Source organism: Bos grunniens, chromosome 28 (assembly GCF_055505025.1).
Source record: "Bos grunniens cultivar Pamir isolate PY7600 chromosome 28, Bosgru_T2T1.0, whole genome shotgun sequence".
NCBI classification, from domain to species: Eukaryota; Metazoa; Chordata; class Mammalia; order Artiodactyla; family Bovidae; genus Bos; species Bos grunniens.
Window position 1 is genome coordinate 10555101 of NC_141192.1, and position 10556 is coordinate 10565656.

At 46.7% G+C, this 10556-nt stretch overlaps 1 protein-coding gene across 3 annotated transcripts; it reads left to right on the top strand.

Annotated features, from left to right (window-relative positions):
- Positions 1–4180: 4180 nt before the first annotated feature.
- On the top strand, positions 4181–9430 carry LOC147342825 (mannose-binding protein A-like). Of its 3 annotated transcripts, XM_086381755.1 has the most exons (6): positions 4181–4353; positions 6139–6222; positions 6660–6849; positions 7237–7353; positions 8280–8354; positions 8984–9430. In XM_086381755.1, the coding sequence occupies exons 3-6, from the start codon at positions 6669–6671 to the stop codon at positions 9355–9357; spliced, it is 747 nt and encodes a 248-aa protein (XP_086237881.1). In that variant the 5' UTR covers positions 4181–4353; positions 6139–6222; positions 6660–6668; the 3' UTR covers positions 9358–9430. The 3 variants fall into 3 exon arrangements, with proteins under 3 accessions (XP_086237881.1, XP_086237880.1, XP_086237882.1); XM_086381754.1 differs by lacking the exon at positions 6139–6222; XM_086381756.1 differs by lacking the exons at positions 6139–6222; positions 6660–6849.
- Positions 9431–10556: the final 1126 nt, after the last annotated feature.

Genomic DNA, 10556 nt, shown 5'->3' on the forward strand with positions numbered 1-10556 from the left:
CTGTGTATTAGTTTGAGGAAAACAGTGAGCTTCAAGGCTTCAAGACTGTACCTATCTATAAGATTATTAAGATTCTTGAACTTGTTATAAAATTAGTGAGTTACATGGATGCACTTCTTAATGTTGAACAATTGCATTCCTGGAATATACTCAACTTGGTCTAATGGCTCATATTCTCATAGCACTTACTATGTGCCATATATTATACTTGTACTAACTCATATAATCCTCATTAACCCTAATATGTAGATGCTATCATTATACCCAATTTAAAAATGAATCAATTCAGTCACTCAGTTGTGTCTGACTCTTTGCAACCCCATGAAATGCAGTACACCAGGCTTCCCTGTCCATCACGAACTCCCGGAGCTTACTCAAACTCATGTCCACTGAGTCGGTGATCCCATCCAACCATCTCATCCTCTGTCATCTCCTTTTCCTCCCGCCTTCAAATCATTCCCAACACCAGGGTCTTTAAAAATGAATCAGATCAGATCAGTCGCTCAGTCCTGTCCGACTCTTTGCGACCCCATGAGTCGCAGCACGCCAGGCCTCCCTGTCCATCACCAACTCCCGGAGTTCACTGAGATTTCACGTCCATCGAGTCAGTGATGCCATCCAGCCATCTCATCCTGTGTCGTCCCCCTTCTCCTCCTGCCCCCAATCCCTCCCATCATCAGAGTCTTTTCCAATGAGTCAACTCTTCGCATGAGGTGGCCAAAGTGAATACTGAGGCACATATAGGTTAAAATGATTTTCCGAAGATCATGCAGCCAGTTCATGGCAGAAGTGGGCTGTAAATACAGGAAGTCAGAGTCCAGGGACTGGGCTATTAACCACTGATGCATGACTAGATTTTAATAACTATTTTTTACTTCAAGCTTCCTCGGGGGCTTCATATTTTCTCCACATCATTTAATTATCCTGATATTAGTGGCTACTAGGGACATATTCTCCTCACATTTAAAGCTGCTGTTCCCTGAGTGTCTGCTCATGGTCACACAGCCAAGTCAAATACCAGAGGGTCTAGGGTGTTTACTCCACGCACTCTAGTGGGAGGTGCTACAAAGTACCATGGTAAAGGGCATGGCTATGTATTTGTATGAAAAGAAGACATGAAAAACCAGGAGCAATCATTCAAGCCACTGTGGACCTATCTGCCAAATATATTTGATTTTCCAAAGAACAAGGTTTTTGAAATTTTATTAATAGCTCTATAGTTTTTTCCTTATACTAGTTCATTAGTTCCACTGCTAAATTTTTATTTATATCTTTATTATTCCTTATTTATTCCTTACTTACACTTTTTACTTTTATTTTAAAATGTATTTACTTATTTGGCTGTGCTGAGTCTTAGTTGTGGCATATGAAATGTTCAACTTTCATTGCGGTGTGCGAATCCTTAATTCTGGCGTGTGGGATCTAGTTCCCTGATCAGGGACGGAACCTGGGCCCCCCGTGTTGGGAGTGCAGAGTCTTAGCCACTGGACAAACAATGAAGTTCCACTTACACTGTCTTTTAAAACTGTCTGTTTATCTGTTGTCCAGAGCAACAGTCTTCAGAGGCCTATTTTTGAGTCTTGTATCAGCCAGATTTCACTCTGCTTACTTCTCACTGTGTTTGGTAGTTTTTACAAGGTAGATTCAAAGTGACCTGACCTCATCTGAGAAAATTCTGAGTGCCTGGGTTAAGGCTAAGGTCCTTGATTGTTTTTACGTCCCCACAGTAGGCTAGATTGTGATGAACTGGGACACTTGAGAAAGAGTTTTTCATCTCGGCATAAAGGGAAAATTTCAGTAATAATAATCATAGGAAAATAATACTAATAAGCATAAATTCAAATGCCAGGTCTGTGAGAGGACAGGCTTATGGCATCCTCAAGGGAGGATCTTTATTCCTGCCAGAGTCAAGTGTTTCTTATTGTCCCTCGCTTACAGTACACACCCCTCCCTCCTCCTGTTCCAAGCTCTCCCCTCCTTCTACAGCCACCTTTCCTCTAAATCTGTAGCACATATAGGGGCCTGAAAGTGAAAGTGTTAGTCACACAGTTGTGTCCAGCTCTTACAGCCCCATGGACTGTAGCCCGCCAGGCTCCTCTGTCCTTGGGATTCTCCAGGCAAGAAGATTGGAGTGGGTTGCCATTCCCTTCTCCAGAGGATCTTCCCAACCCAGGGATTGAACCCAGGTCTCCTGCGTTGCAGGCAGATTCTTTACCATCTGAGCCACCAGGGAAGCCCACATATCGTGTCCTGCTGCTAAGTCACTTCAGTCGTGTCCGACTCTGTGTGACCCCATAGACGGCAGCCCACGAGGCTCCCCCGTCCCTGGGATTCTCCAGGCAAGAACACTGGAGTGGGTTGCCATTTCCTTCTCCAATGCAGGAAAGTGAAAAGTGAAAGTGAAGTCGCTCAGTCGTGTCTGACCCTTAGTGACCCCATGGACTGCGGCCCACCAGGCTCCTCTGTCTGTGGGATTTTCCAGGCAAGAGTACTGGAGTGGGGGACCACTAGTTGTATGTAAATCTCTCAGTTCAGATTTCCACCTTTCTGGGAGGTCTGCTCATTTGCTGTAAGGTTTGAGTGTTCTTTGTCCTCTGAGCCTAAGGGCCCTTCAGAGTTATGTCAATGGCATCAGGAAACACAATCCTGGTGTGTTGGCGGGAGGCAGTGATCTTCTCTACAGTGGGCTCCTCTCAGGACCTGGCAGGCTCCTTGATGACAGGAATCTGGGAGGCTTGCTGAACAGGGCACGGCGACTTGAGTACACAAGGGCCAATGACCCTTGAGGAGCCAAATCACCAATCACGAAGTAGAGTCAATGGGAAGTGGCCTCAGCCCCTGGGACAAAGCAAACCTCTAGAGTTGCTTTAGTTGTTAGAATAAGTGTTTCAAAGAGTGGGTGTAAGTTTGGGGGAAGGCAGGAATTCAAAGTTGCATCAGGGACTTGAAAAAGGCCATTTGATCAGGCTCTGGAGATAAGAACTGGATGCTTCTGGAAATCCAGGCACGGAGGAGCCATGGACTGATCTGGTATCTGCCCTGCTCAGGGTTTCTGCTTCTCTCCTCACTCTGTCAATGGATCCTCACTGTGTGCCCAGCCCTGAGTTACACCCTGGAGACAAGGAGGTGAATCAAAGGCAGCTCCTGCCCTAGAAAAGAGAGCACAGATATCAGCTCTGGGTGGAGGGAAGTCAAGAGAGCCACTTTGAGGACACAGTGCTGGAGGATTCCTTTGTTTCATAATTTTTATTGAGCACTGATTCTGTTCCAGGCCCTCTTCTAGGTGGGGATGTAAGATCCCTGTTCTGATGAACTTCCTGTTCTAAAGGAGTGGGCTGGTCAGTACATATGGCAACCAAAGAATTAAGAAAATGTTACATAGAGATGGACTATAAGCAGATAATTAAAACAGAGAACTACAATTTTGTGATAGGGCTTTCTCCAGTGATATCACTTAAGCTGAAATCTGAATGACAACAAGTAATTGTGCAAAGATGGAGAGACATGTTCTCGGCTAGAACGCCTAGCACAAATGCCCATGTTCAACTCCAAATTTGAGTTATTTACAAATACTTCCTCTCCTTGTGCCTAGGCCTGTGATGCACCCAGAGAGGACAGATAAGGGATGTTTTGAATGAGAAGAAAGGGATGAGGTGACTTCCTGTTGTAGGTCTTTAACCCTTCCCTCCTACCCCCAGTAAACTAAATATGGATAAAGGGGTGAACTAGGCAGAACAACTGATACAGAGGTGTGCACCTGTGTGTGTGTGTGCCTGTATGTGTGTGTACCTGTGTGTGTGTGTATGTGCCTATATGTGTGTGTGTGTGTGTGTACCTGTACGTGTGTGTGCCTGCCTGTATGTGTATGTGTGCATGAACATGTGTTTGTTTGGTAGGATGTATATGCATGCCTCTTCCAGAAATAAATATTGGGAAAGAACTATCCTCTGTGATTCTGATCCATGATCTGAGAATCTGTGATTCTAGATGGTCAGATAACTGAGTGGTAGAGAGGGATGTGTGGGAGGGAGCAGTAGGAGGTGTCTGGGTGCTGCAGTACAGAGCTGCCCAGTGCTAAGGTGGAGAACCCACCAGCAGCCCTGGAGAACTGCCCAGGATATGGCAATTCTCAGGATGGTTGTTCATTAATCTGGGGTTGAAGGCCAGTCTACCACTGTCTCTGCTCACTAGACTAGTTGGGGCTGATGTTGCTGAGGCATCCGCCAAAGGCCCAGGCTGGAGGACCAGCTTCCCGGCCACAGCCTCTGTGCTCTGAGGAGGCCCTAGTAGGTCATTCGTGGAGGAGAGAAGTGGAGGCCTGGGCCAAGAGTCTGGCCATTTGACTTGATCCTGGTGAGTTCCAGGCAGGGGCTATGGTGGGGTCATCAGGTTCCCTGAGGGCCTCTGTCTCTGTCTGACCTGGGGCCTTGTGCCCTTCCTGGATCCAGTTGACCATCTGCAAACTAAAGGTAGTCTTTTCAGCCAAATAGAAGGATGGAAATGGGGTGTATATGCTAGCAACATGTTTAGCTCTGGCTTTCGTCTCTAGCATAATCAGGGGAGGTAAAGAAAGGAGAAAGGTGAAGATCTGCTCAAGAAAACTCCCTTCCTGGATTTTCCCAGCAGTCCAGGGTTTACCCACCCGTGGTTCCATCTCTGGTCCAGGAGCTAGCATTCCACATGCTGTGTGGTACAGCCAAAAAAGAGATCAATTAATCTCCAAATTCAAAATCCTAAAAAAGAAAGATATTTCCCTTCCAACTCATTGCTTCTCACTGAGTCCTGGAGGAAAGAAAGGGTTAAGAGAGCTGACAGGCCAGGGGAGGCAAGGACAGATGCAGTAGTGTGAAGCAGCTCCAGGGACACCGGGGTTAGAGGCCAGAGATAAGCAGAGGGGGAGGCCCACGGCGGCTGGGCTCTGAAGGCTTCCTGGGAGGGGGCAAGCTCAGGCAAAGACTGGATGGGGATCTGATGGCTGGATGGGGCGCAGAGCCAGAGAGGCATCTGGGAAGCTTGCAGCGAATCCTGCCAGGAGGAGGAACATGAGCTCACCCCACCGGGCCCAGAGTGAACAGAAATTTTAGAAGCCTGGGTTCTGGCTGGACAAATGGCCTCTCCGTGGAAAATTCAAATGAAGGGAAGGAGGTAAATCTAAGTCTCAGTTGGCTGGGATCAATTACCAAGAAGCCTCCATTCTCAGGGTCAGAATAAGGCTCCATACCTCAGGGCAATCTGGGTCCCCAGTCCCAGCAAGTGCCTGTCACAAAATAGAGACTTTATTAAACAAGATGATTGACAGGCTGTTAGGAAACAGCTGTGGTTCTGAGGGTGGTTGGGACCCTGGGGTGTAAAACAGATTTTTATGTGAAATGAGACAATGGATGTTGTAAAAACAGGTGCCATCAAGCAATGGGCCTTTTGGGACCTTGGGTCACCTGCAACAGTTTTGCTTTAGGGTCCATAGGAGGGGATGGAAGAGGGAAATTTAGGCTATGTAGACCTTCAAGAAAGGGAGTTAAGAGAGCAGCCAAAGCTCATGCCAGCAATGAGCTCTGTTTGCTGGGCCATCACCTGTTCTAAAAGGAACAGGGCTTGCGTGTCATGCGCAGACCCCATGGGCTCTCATGCTTTAGGGCTGCCTAAACTACCAAGCCTTGAACTCACAGGGCAAAAGAGCCCCAGGGAAAATGGGCCCCTATGAGATTACTCTTGCATCTAAATTTGTGTTAGCACTAATCTAACTCTAATACAGTTTACTTATCCCAGTAGTAGTTTTCCTAGTAGCTTAAGGAGTAACTCAGAGCCAAGAGTTGTGATATTTCCCTGTGTCAACTGCCCTGAGCACAGTGCCCAACACATCAGTTGTTCAGTAGCTCAGTCGTGTCCAACTCTTTGCGACCCCATGGACTGCAGCATGCCAGACTTCCCTGTCCTTCACTATTTCCTGGAGCCTGTTCAGACTCATGTCCATTGAGTCAGTGCTACCATCCAATCATCTCATATTTTGTCACCCTCTTCTCCTCCTGCCTTCACTCTTTGCCAGTATCAGGGTCTTTTCCAATGAGTCGGTTCTTTGCATCAGAATTGGAACTTCAGCATCAGTCCTTCCAATAAATATTCAGGGTTGATTTCTTTTAGGATTGACTGGCTTGATCCCCTTGAAGTCCAAGGAACTCTCAAGAGTCTTCTCCAGCACTGCAATTCGAAAGCATCAATTCTTCGGTACTCAACCTTCTTTATGGTCCAACTCTCACATCCATACAGGACTACTGGGAAAAACATAGCTTTGACTATATGGACCTTTTTAAGCAAAGTGATATCTATGCTTTTCAATATGCTGTCTAGGTTTGTCATAACTTTCCTTCCAAGGAGCAAGTGTCTTTTAATTTCATTTGCAGTCACCGTCAACAGTGATTTTGGAGCCCAAGAAAATAAAATCAGTCACTGCTTCTACTTTTTCCCCTTCTATTTGCCATGAAATAATAGGACCAGATGCTATGATCTTAGTTTTTTGAATGTTGAGTTTTAAGCCAGGTTTTCACACTCTCCTTTTTCACCCTCATCAAGAGGCTTTTTAGTTCCTCTTTGCAGAGGTGGTGGCAAATGTTGGCTAAACAAAATAAGATGAAACTATTTTCCTCAACTCTCTTCATTCTAAGGTAAGGATCATGTTCCTGTTTTCATCACTTCCTGTCCTCCTGTGTGTGGTGACAGTATCCTTCTCAAATACAAAAGCCGTTGAGGATGCTCAGAAGACCTGCCCAGTGGTGGCCTGTGCCATCCCAGTCACTAACGGCACCCCAGGAAGAGACGGGCGAGATGGACCCAAGGGAGAAAAGGGAGAGCCAGGTAGAGGACAGGCCACTCTTCTTAAACCTTTACCCGAACAAGAGAGTGTCCTCTCTAAGGGGTCTAGCATAGAGACAGGGGGAGGCTCACCTTTCATTAAGGTGCGTGCCTGTGAAAGGGCATTCTCTCTAAAGATGCTTCTCTGGCTCTCAGGATCCCTCACTGCCACCCTGGAATTGGTGACACATGGTTGTACTTAGAGAAGGGGTGTCTTGACTGCTCAGGGAGCTGCCTTAGGACAGGCCATCCCCAGGATGCAGGAGGATCTTTCTTCCTTGGGTCACCACAAGTTGAGTGGCAGTTTCTTGGGGTCAATCAACTATCGAGCTTTCGGAGAAAGAGAATGAGTGACAGCTACTTCTTCATATTTCCTTCATCTTCCAACAGGGCAAGGGCTCAGAGGCTCGCAGGGCCCTCCAGGGAAAATGGGGCCTCCAGGAAACATAGGGAATCCTGGGCTTCCAGGACCCAGGGGCTACAAAGGAGATCGTGGAGATAGCTCGGGTAAGGAGCTCACCCCAGCATGTAGTAGGGGCTGAGGGGACGCAGGCCCTGGGAACTCCAGGCCAGGTGGGAGGTGCCCCGTCTCCTGCTGCCCCACTGGAAGATGCTCAGCTCTGCTTCCTGACCCAGCACTCTCATTCCTCTCAGCTCCTTGGGGCCTGAGGGGATTTCCACAGCTGGCTGAGTACAGACTTCCAAACTCCACCGGCTGCTCCCTGAGCAGGCCACTGTAGGCCATGTGCCCTGGCCTTTCTTCAGCTGCAGAGTCCACTGTGTGGTTGCAGGCTGCAAGGATGGAGGCGGCTCTTCTCTGCTCTTCCTTTATGCCTCTTGTCATGAGAGTGGCATGAAAAGTGTTGGCCTCATAGAATGCCTGGATAATGGGCGACATCACAGCAACTTAGTTCAGAGTAAAATAAATTTAGTAACAACAAAACCAAAATGATGACCTCTTACTAATATTTTATCCACTGACCTATCAAAATAATAAATGTATTCAAGAGTCTGCCTACAATAAGAAATTAAAATAGGATTAGGAACATGTTTCAAAAAGCAGAATAATTTGTTGGGCCTTTCTTATGAATAATTATAATATTTAAGAAATATATGAAGACAAGGACCCAGAACTATAGTTTATGGTATTATTACTACTATTACTATTACTATTTCCAGAGTTATAGTTTACAATAGTTACTAAGTATACTTGGGAAGGCAGGAATACATTTTATTTTCCTTTTGCTTCTTTTTATTTTTTTTTCTGGAATACTTTTTACTACGTTAATATCTGCTTTCCAATTTAAGGTCTTCTTCATGGACGGAGGAGCATAGTAGGCTACAGTCCATGGGGTCGCAAAGAGTCGGACACGACTGAGAGACTTCACTTCACTTCACTTCTCAATAAATATCCTCTCCCTATCGCTTTATAGTTGCTGAGGCTAAGCTGGCTAGCTTGGAGAGACAGATAAGGGACCTGCGATCAGAACTGGATCACGTCAAAAAGTGTAAGCTTTTTTTTCTGTTGCCAATGTGTTCTGGATTCTTTTATTTCCAGCGAACTCTAAGTTTTGGGGGAAGGGTGGAAAAGAACTTACATGCATGACCACTTATTATATACCAGGGCTAGGTTGGTTGTCATTTTCTTAATAATATGATTTCATTCAATCCTCTTGCCATCCCTATGTGTGGGTATTATACCCATTTTATTGACAGGTGCGAAAAAATTAGGTCCAAGCAGTGTGGATAATTAATTCAGCAGCATGCAGTTAGGAAGATGGAGGAGGATGGAGTGGAGGTCTGCTGACTCTGGGATCTTTGCTCCTTCCTCAGCACCCATGGGTCTCAGATGGGTATCCATGCCTCTTTCTCACCCTGGTGCCTACACCTGGCAGTGCGGCTCTAGCATGTTTCCCTCGGTTCACCAGTACAGGGACAATTTTTCCAGATATTTGTCCTAAGGATGGGATATCCCTGGCCTGCTGCCAGGGACTTGCCTTCGCCTTCTTACCAGGATCTCACCAGAGGTGGTGAAGAATGGGGCTCAACCCCAGATTCCCAGAGCAGGGCTTTTTCATCTGCTGTCCAGGGCAGGGCTCTAAGCCAAATCAACCCCACCTACCCTTTGTGATTTCAGTGCAAACCTTCTCCTTGGGCAAAAAGTCTGGGAAGAAGCTGTACGTGACCAATCGTGAAAAGATGCCTTTTTCCAGCGTGAAGGCTCTGTGCACTGCACTTGGGGCTACCGTGGCCACACCCAAGAATGCAGAGGAGAACAAAGCCATCCAGGACATGGCCTCTGATACCGCCTTCCTGGGCATCACAGATGAGGTGACCGAAGGGCAGTTTATGTATGTAACTGGAGGAAGGCTAGGCTACAGCAACTGGAAGAAGAATGAACCCAATAACTATGGCTCAGGGGAGGACTGTGTGAGCCTCTTACCAGACGGGCTCTGGAATGACATCTCCTGTTCTTCCTCCTTCTTGGCCATCTGTGAATTTCCAGCCTGAAGAGGCAAGTTCCTCTGCCCCCTCAGTGTCTCCCTGCTGCTCTGGAAGAGAATTCAGTGCTTATTTTCCCATATCCAGTGTTGACTCATTCCTTCTTGGGGATGGGAGGAAAGTGAAGGGGTGTATTGGATTGAGGGAGGAGGAAGAGAAAAGAGGCTGACAGTGGAGCATGAGGGTTTCTGGTCCAGTCCATGGCAAAGGACACCGTCTGTCCTGCCTAAGAGCACAGCATTGGGTCAGAGTCAATTACATAAAAAGCAAACAAACTCTCTCCTTTTTTAGTGAGGACACTGCAGCCCAGCTGATGGATCAGTGGAGGACCACGTCTGTGTCCAAGCAAGCATTAGTCTCAGCCTCCAAGAGATCCAATTCCCATTTTTCCAAATTGCCAGTACTTGGTGTCAAAGACTCCTTCCTTCTGATGGTTAACCCAGCCCTGTCTACAACATAAGTGTTGTTTTAGTTATTCATGAGCTACCCCTGAAGATCTCTCATTGCCAGACTATAACTCCTGGCATGGGTAACAATGAATAGTCCTAGGAATCCCTTCGCCTGCTCAAGTGGCTGTGGTCTCCCTATAGCCACTGCGTGATCCTGAGGACAAAGGGTAGCCTTTCCTTCTTGCATACTTTTAGGAAACTGATTTGATAGTGCAGCATATGCCAGCATCATAGAAGCTAATGGTCAGGCAGGCTGTGTCGTTCCCCACAGCATCACTGGTCTTAGTCCCTCCATGTTCAGCATCCCCTCCCTTCTGTGACATCCTTATCCCATTATAGGTCAATAGGTCCATTATTAGTAGAAACAAGAGGGAAACCTCATAAGGGTGAGGTTCATACCCTGGAGGGGAAGTTGTACAGCACCATCCAGTTAGCAAATAAAGCCTCGCCTCTGAGCAGAGTTCGGACACCATCTTGGCTGACAGTCAAGCTCAAGACCATGGATGTTCTTGAGCAATCTCAGGGTGGTGGAGCTGAGATTATATAGAGCCCAGACAACAAACTGGGGGAAGGGAGTGAATTCTGGCTCCAACTGTATGTCAATCACAAAATGAGATTGAAAATATTTCACGAATGGGCTAAGGACCACCTTAACTTAGTGAAATATCTTTGTTAAATTAGTTTTCCACTTTATTTTTCTTTGTATCCAAACTACCAGAGGGGGCGCTTCGTATTTGGGAAACACTTGACGAGCATTTG

Excerpts from the sequence above, each read along its gene's own strand:
- LOC147342825 (XM_086381755.1), top strand. The coding sequence starts at position 6,669 with ATGTTCCTGTTTTCATCACTTCCTGTCCTCCTGTGTGTGGTGACAGTA. Across the intron at positions 7,354-8,279 it reads AGATCGTGGAGATAGCTCGG|TTGCTGAGGCTAAGCTGGCT; the intron begins GTAAGGAGCTCA and ends ATCGCTTTATAG. Across the intron at positions 8,355-8,983 it reads ACTGGATCACGTCAAAAAGT|TGCAAACCTTCTCCTTGGGC; the intron begins GTAAGCTTTTTT and ends TTGTGATTTCAG.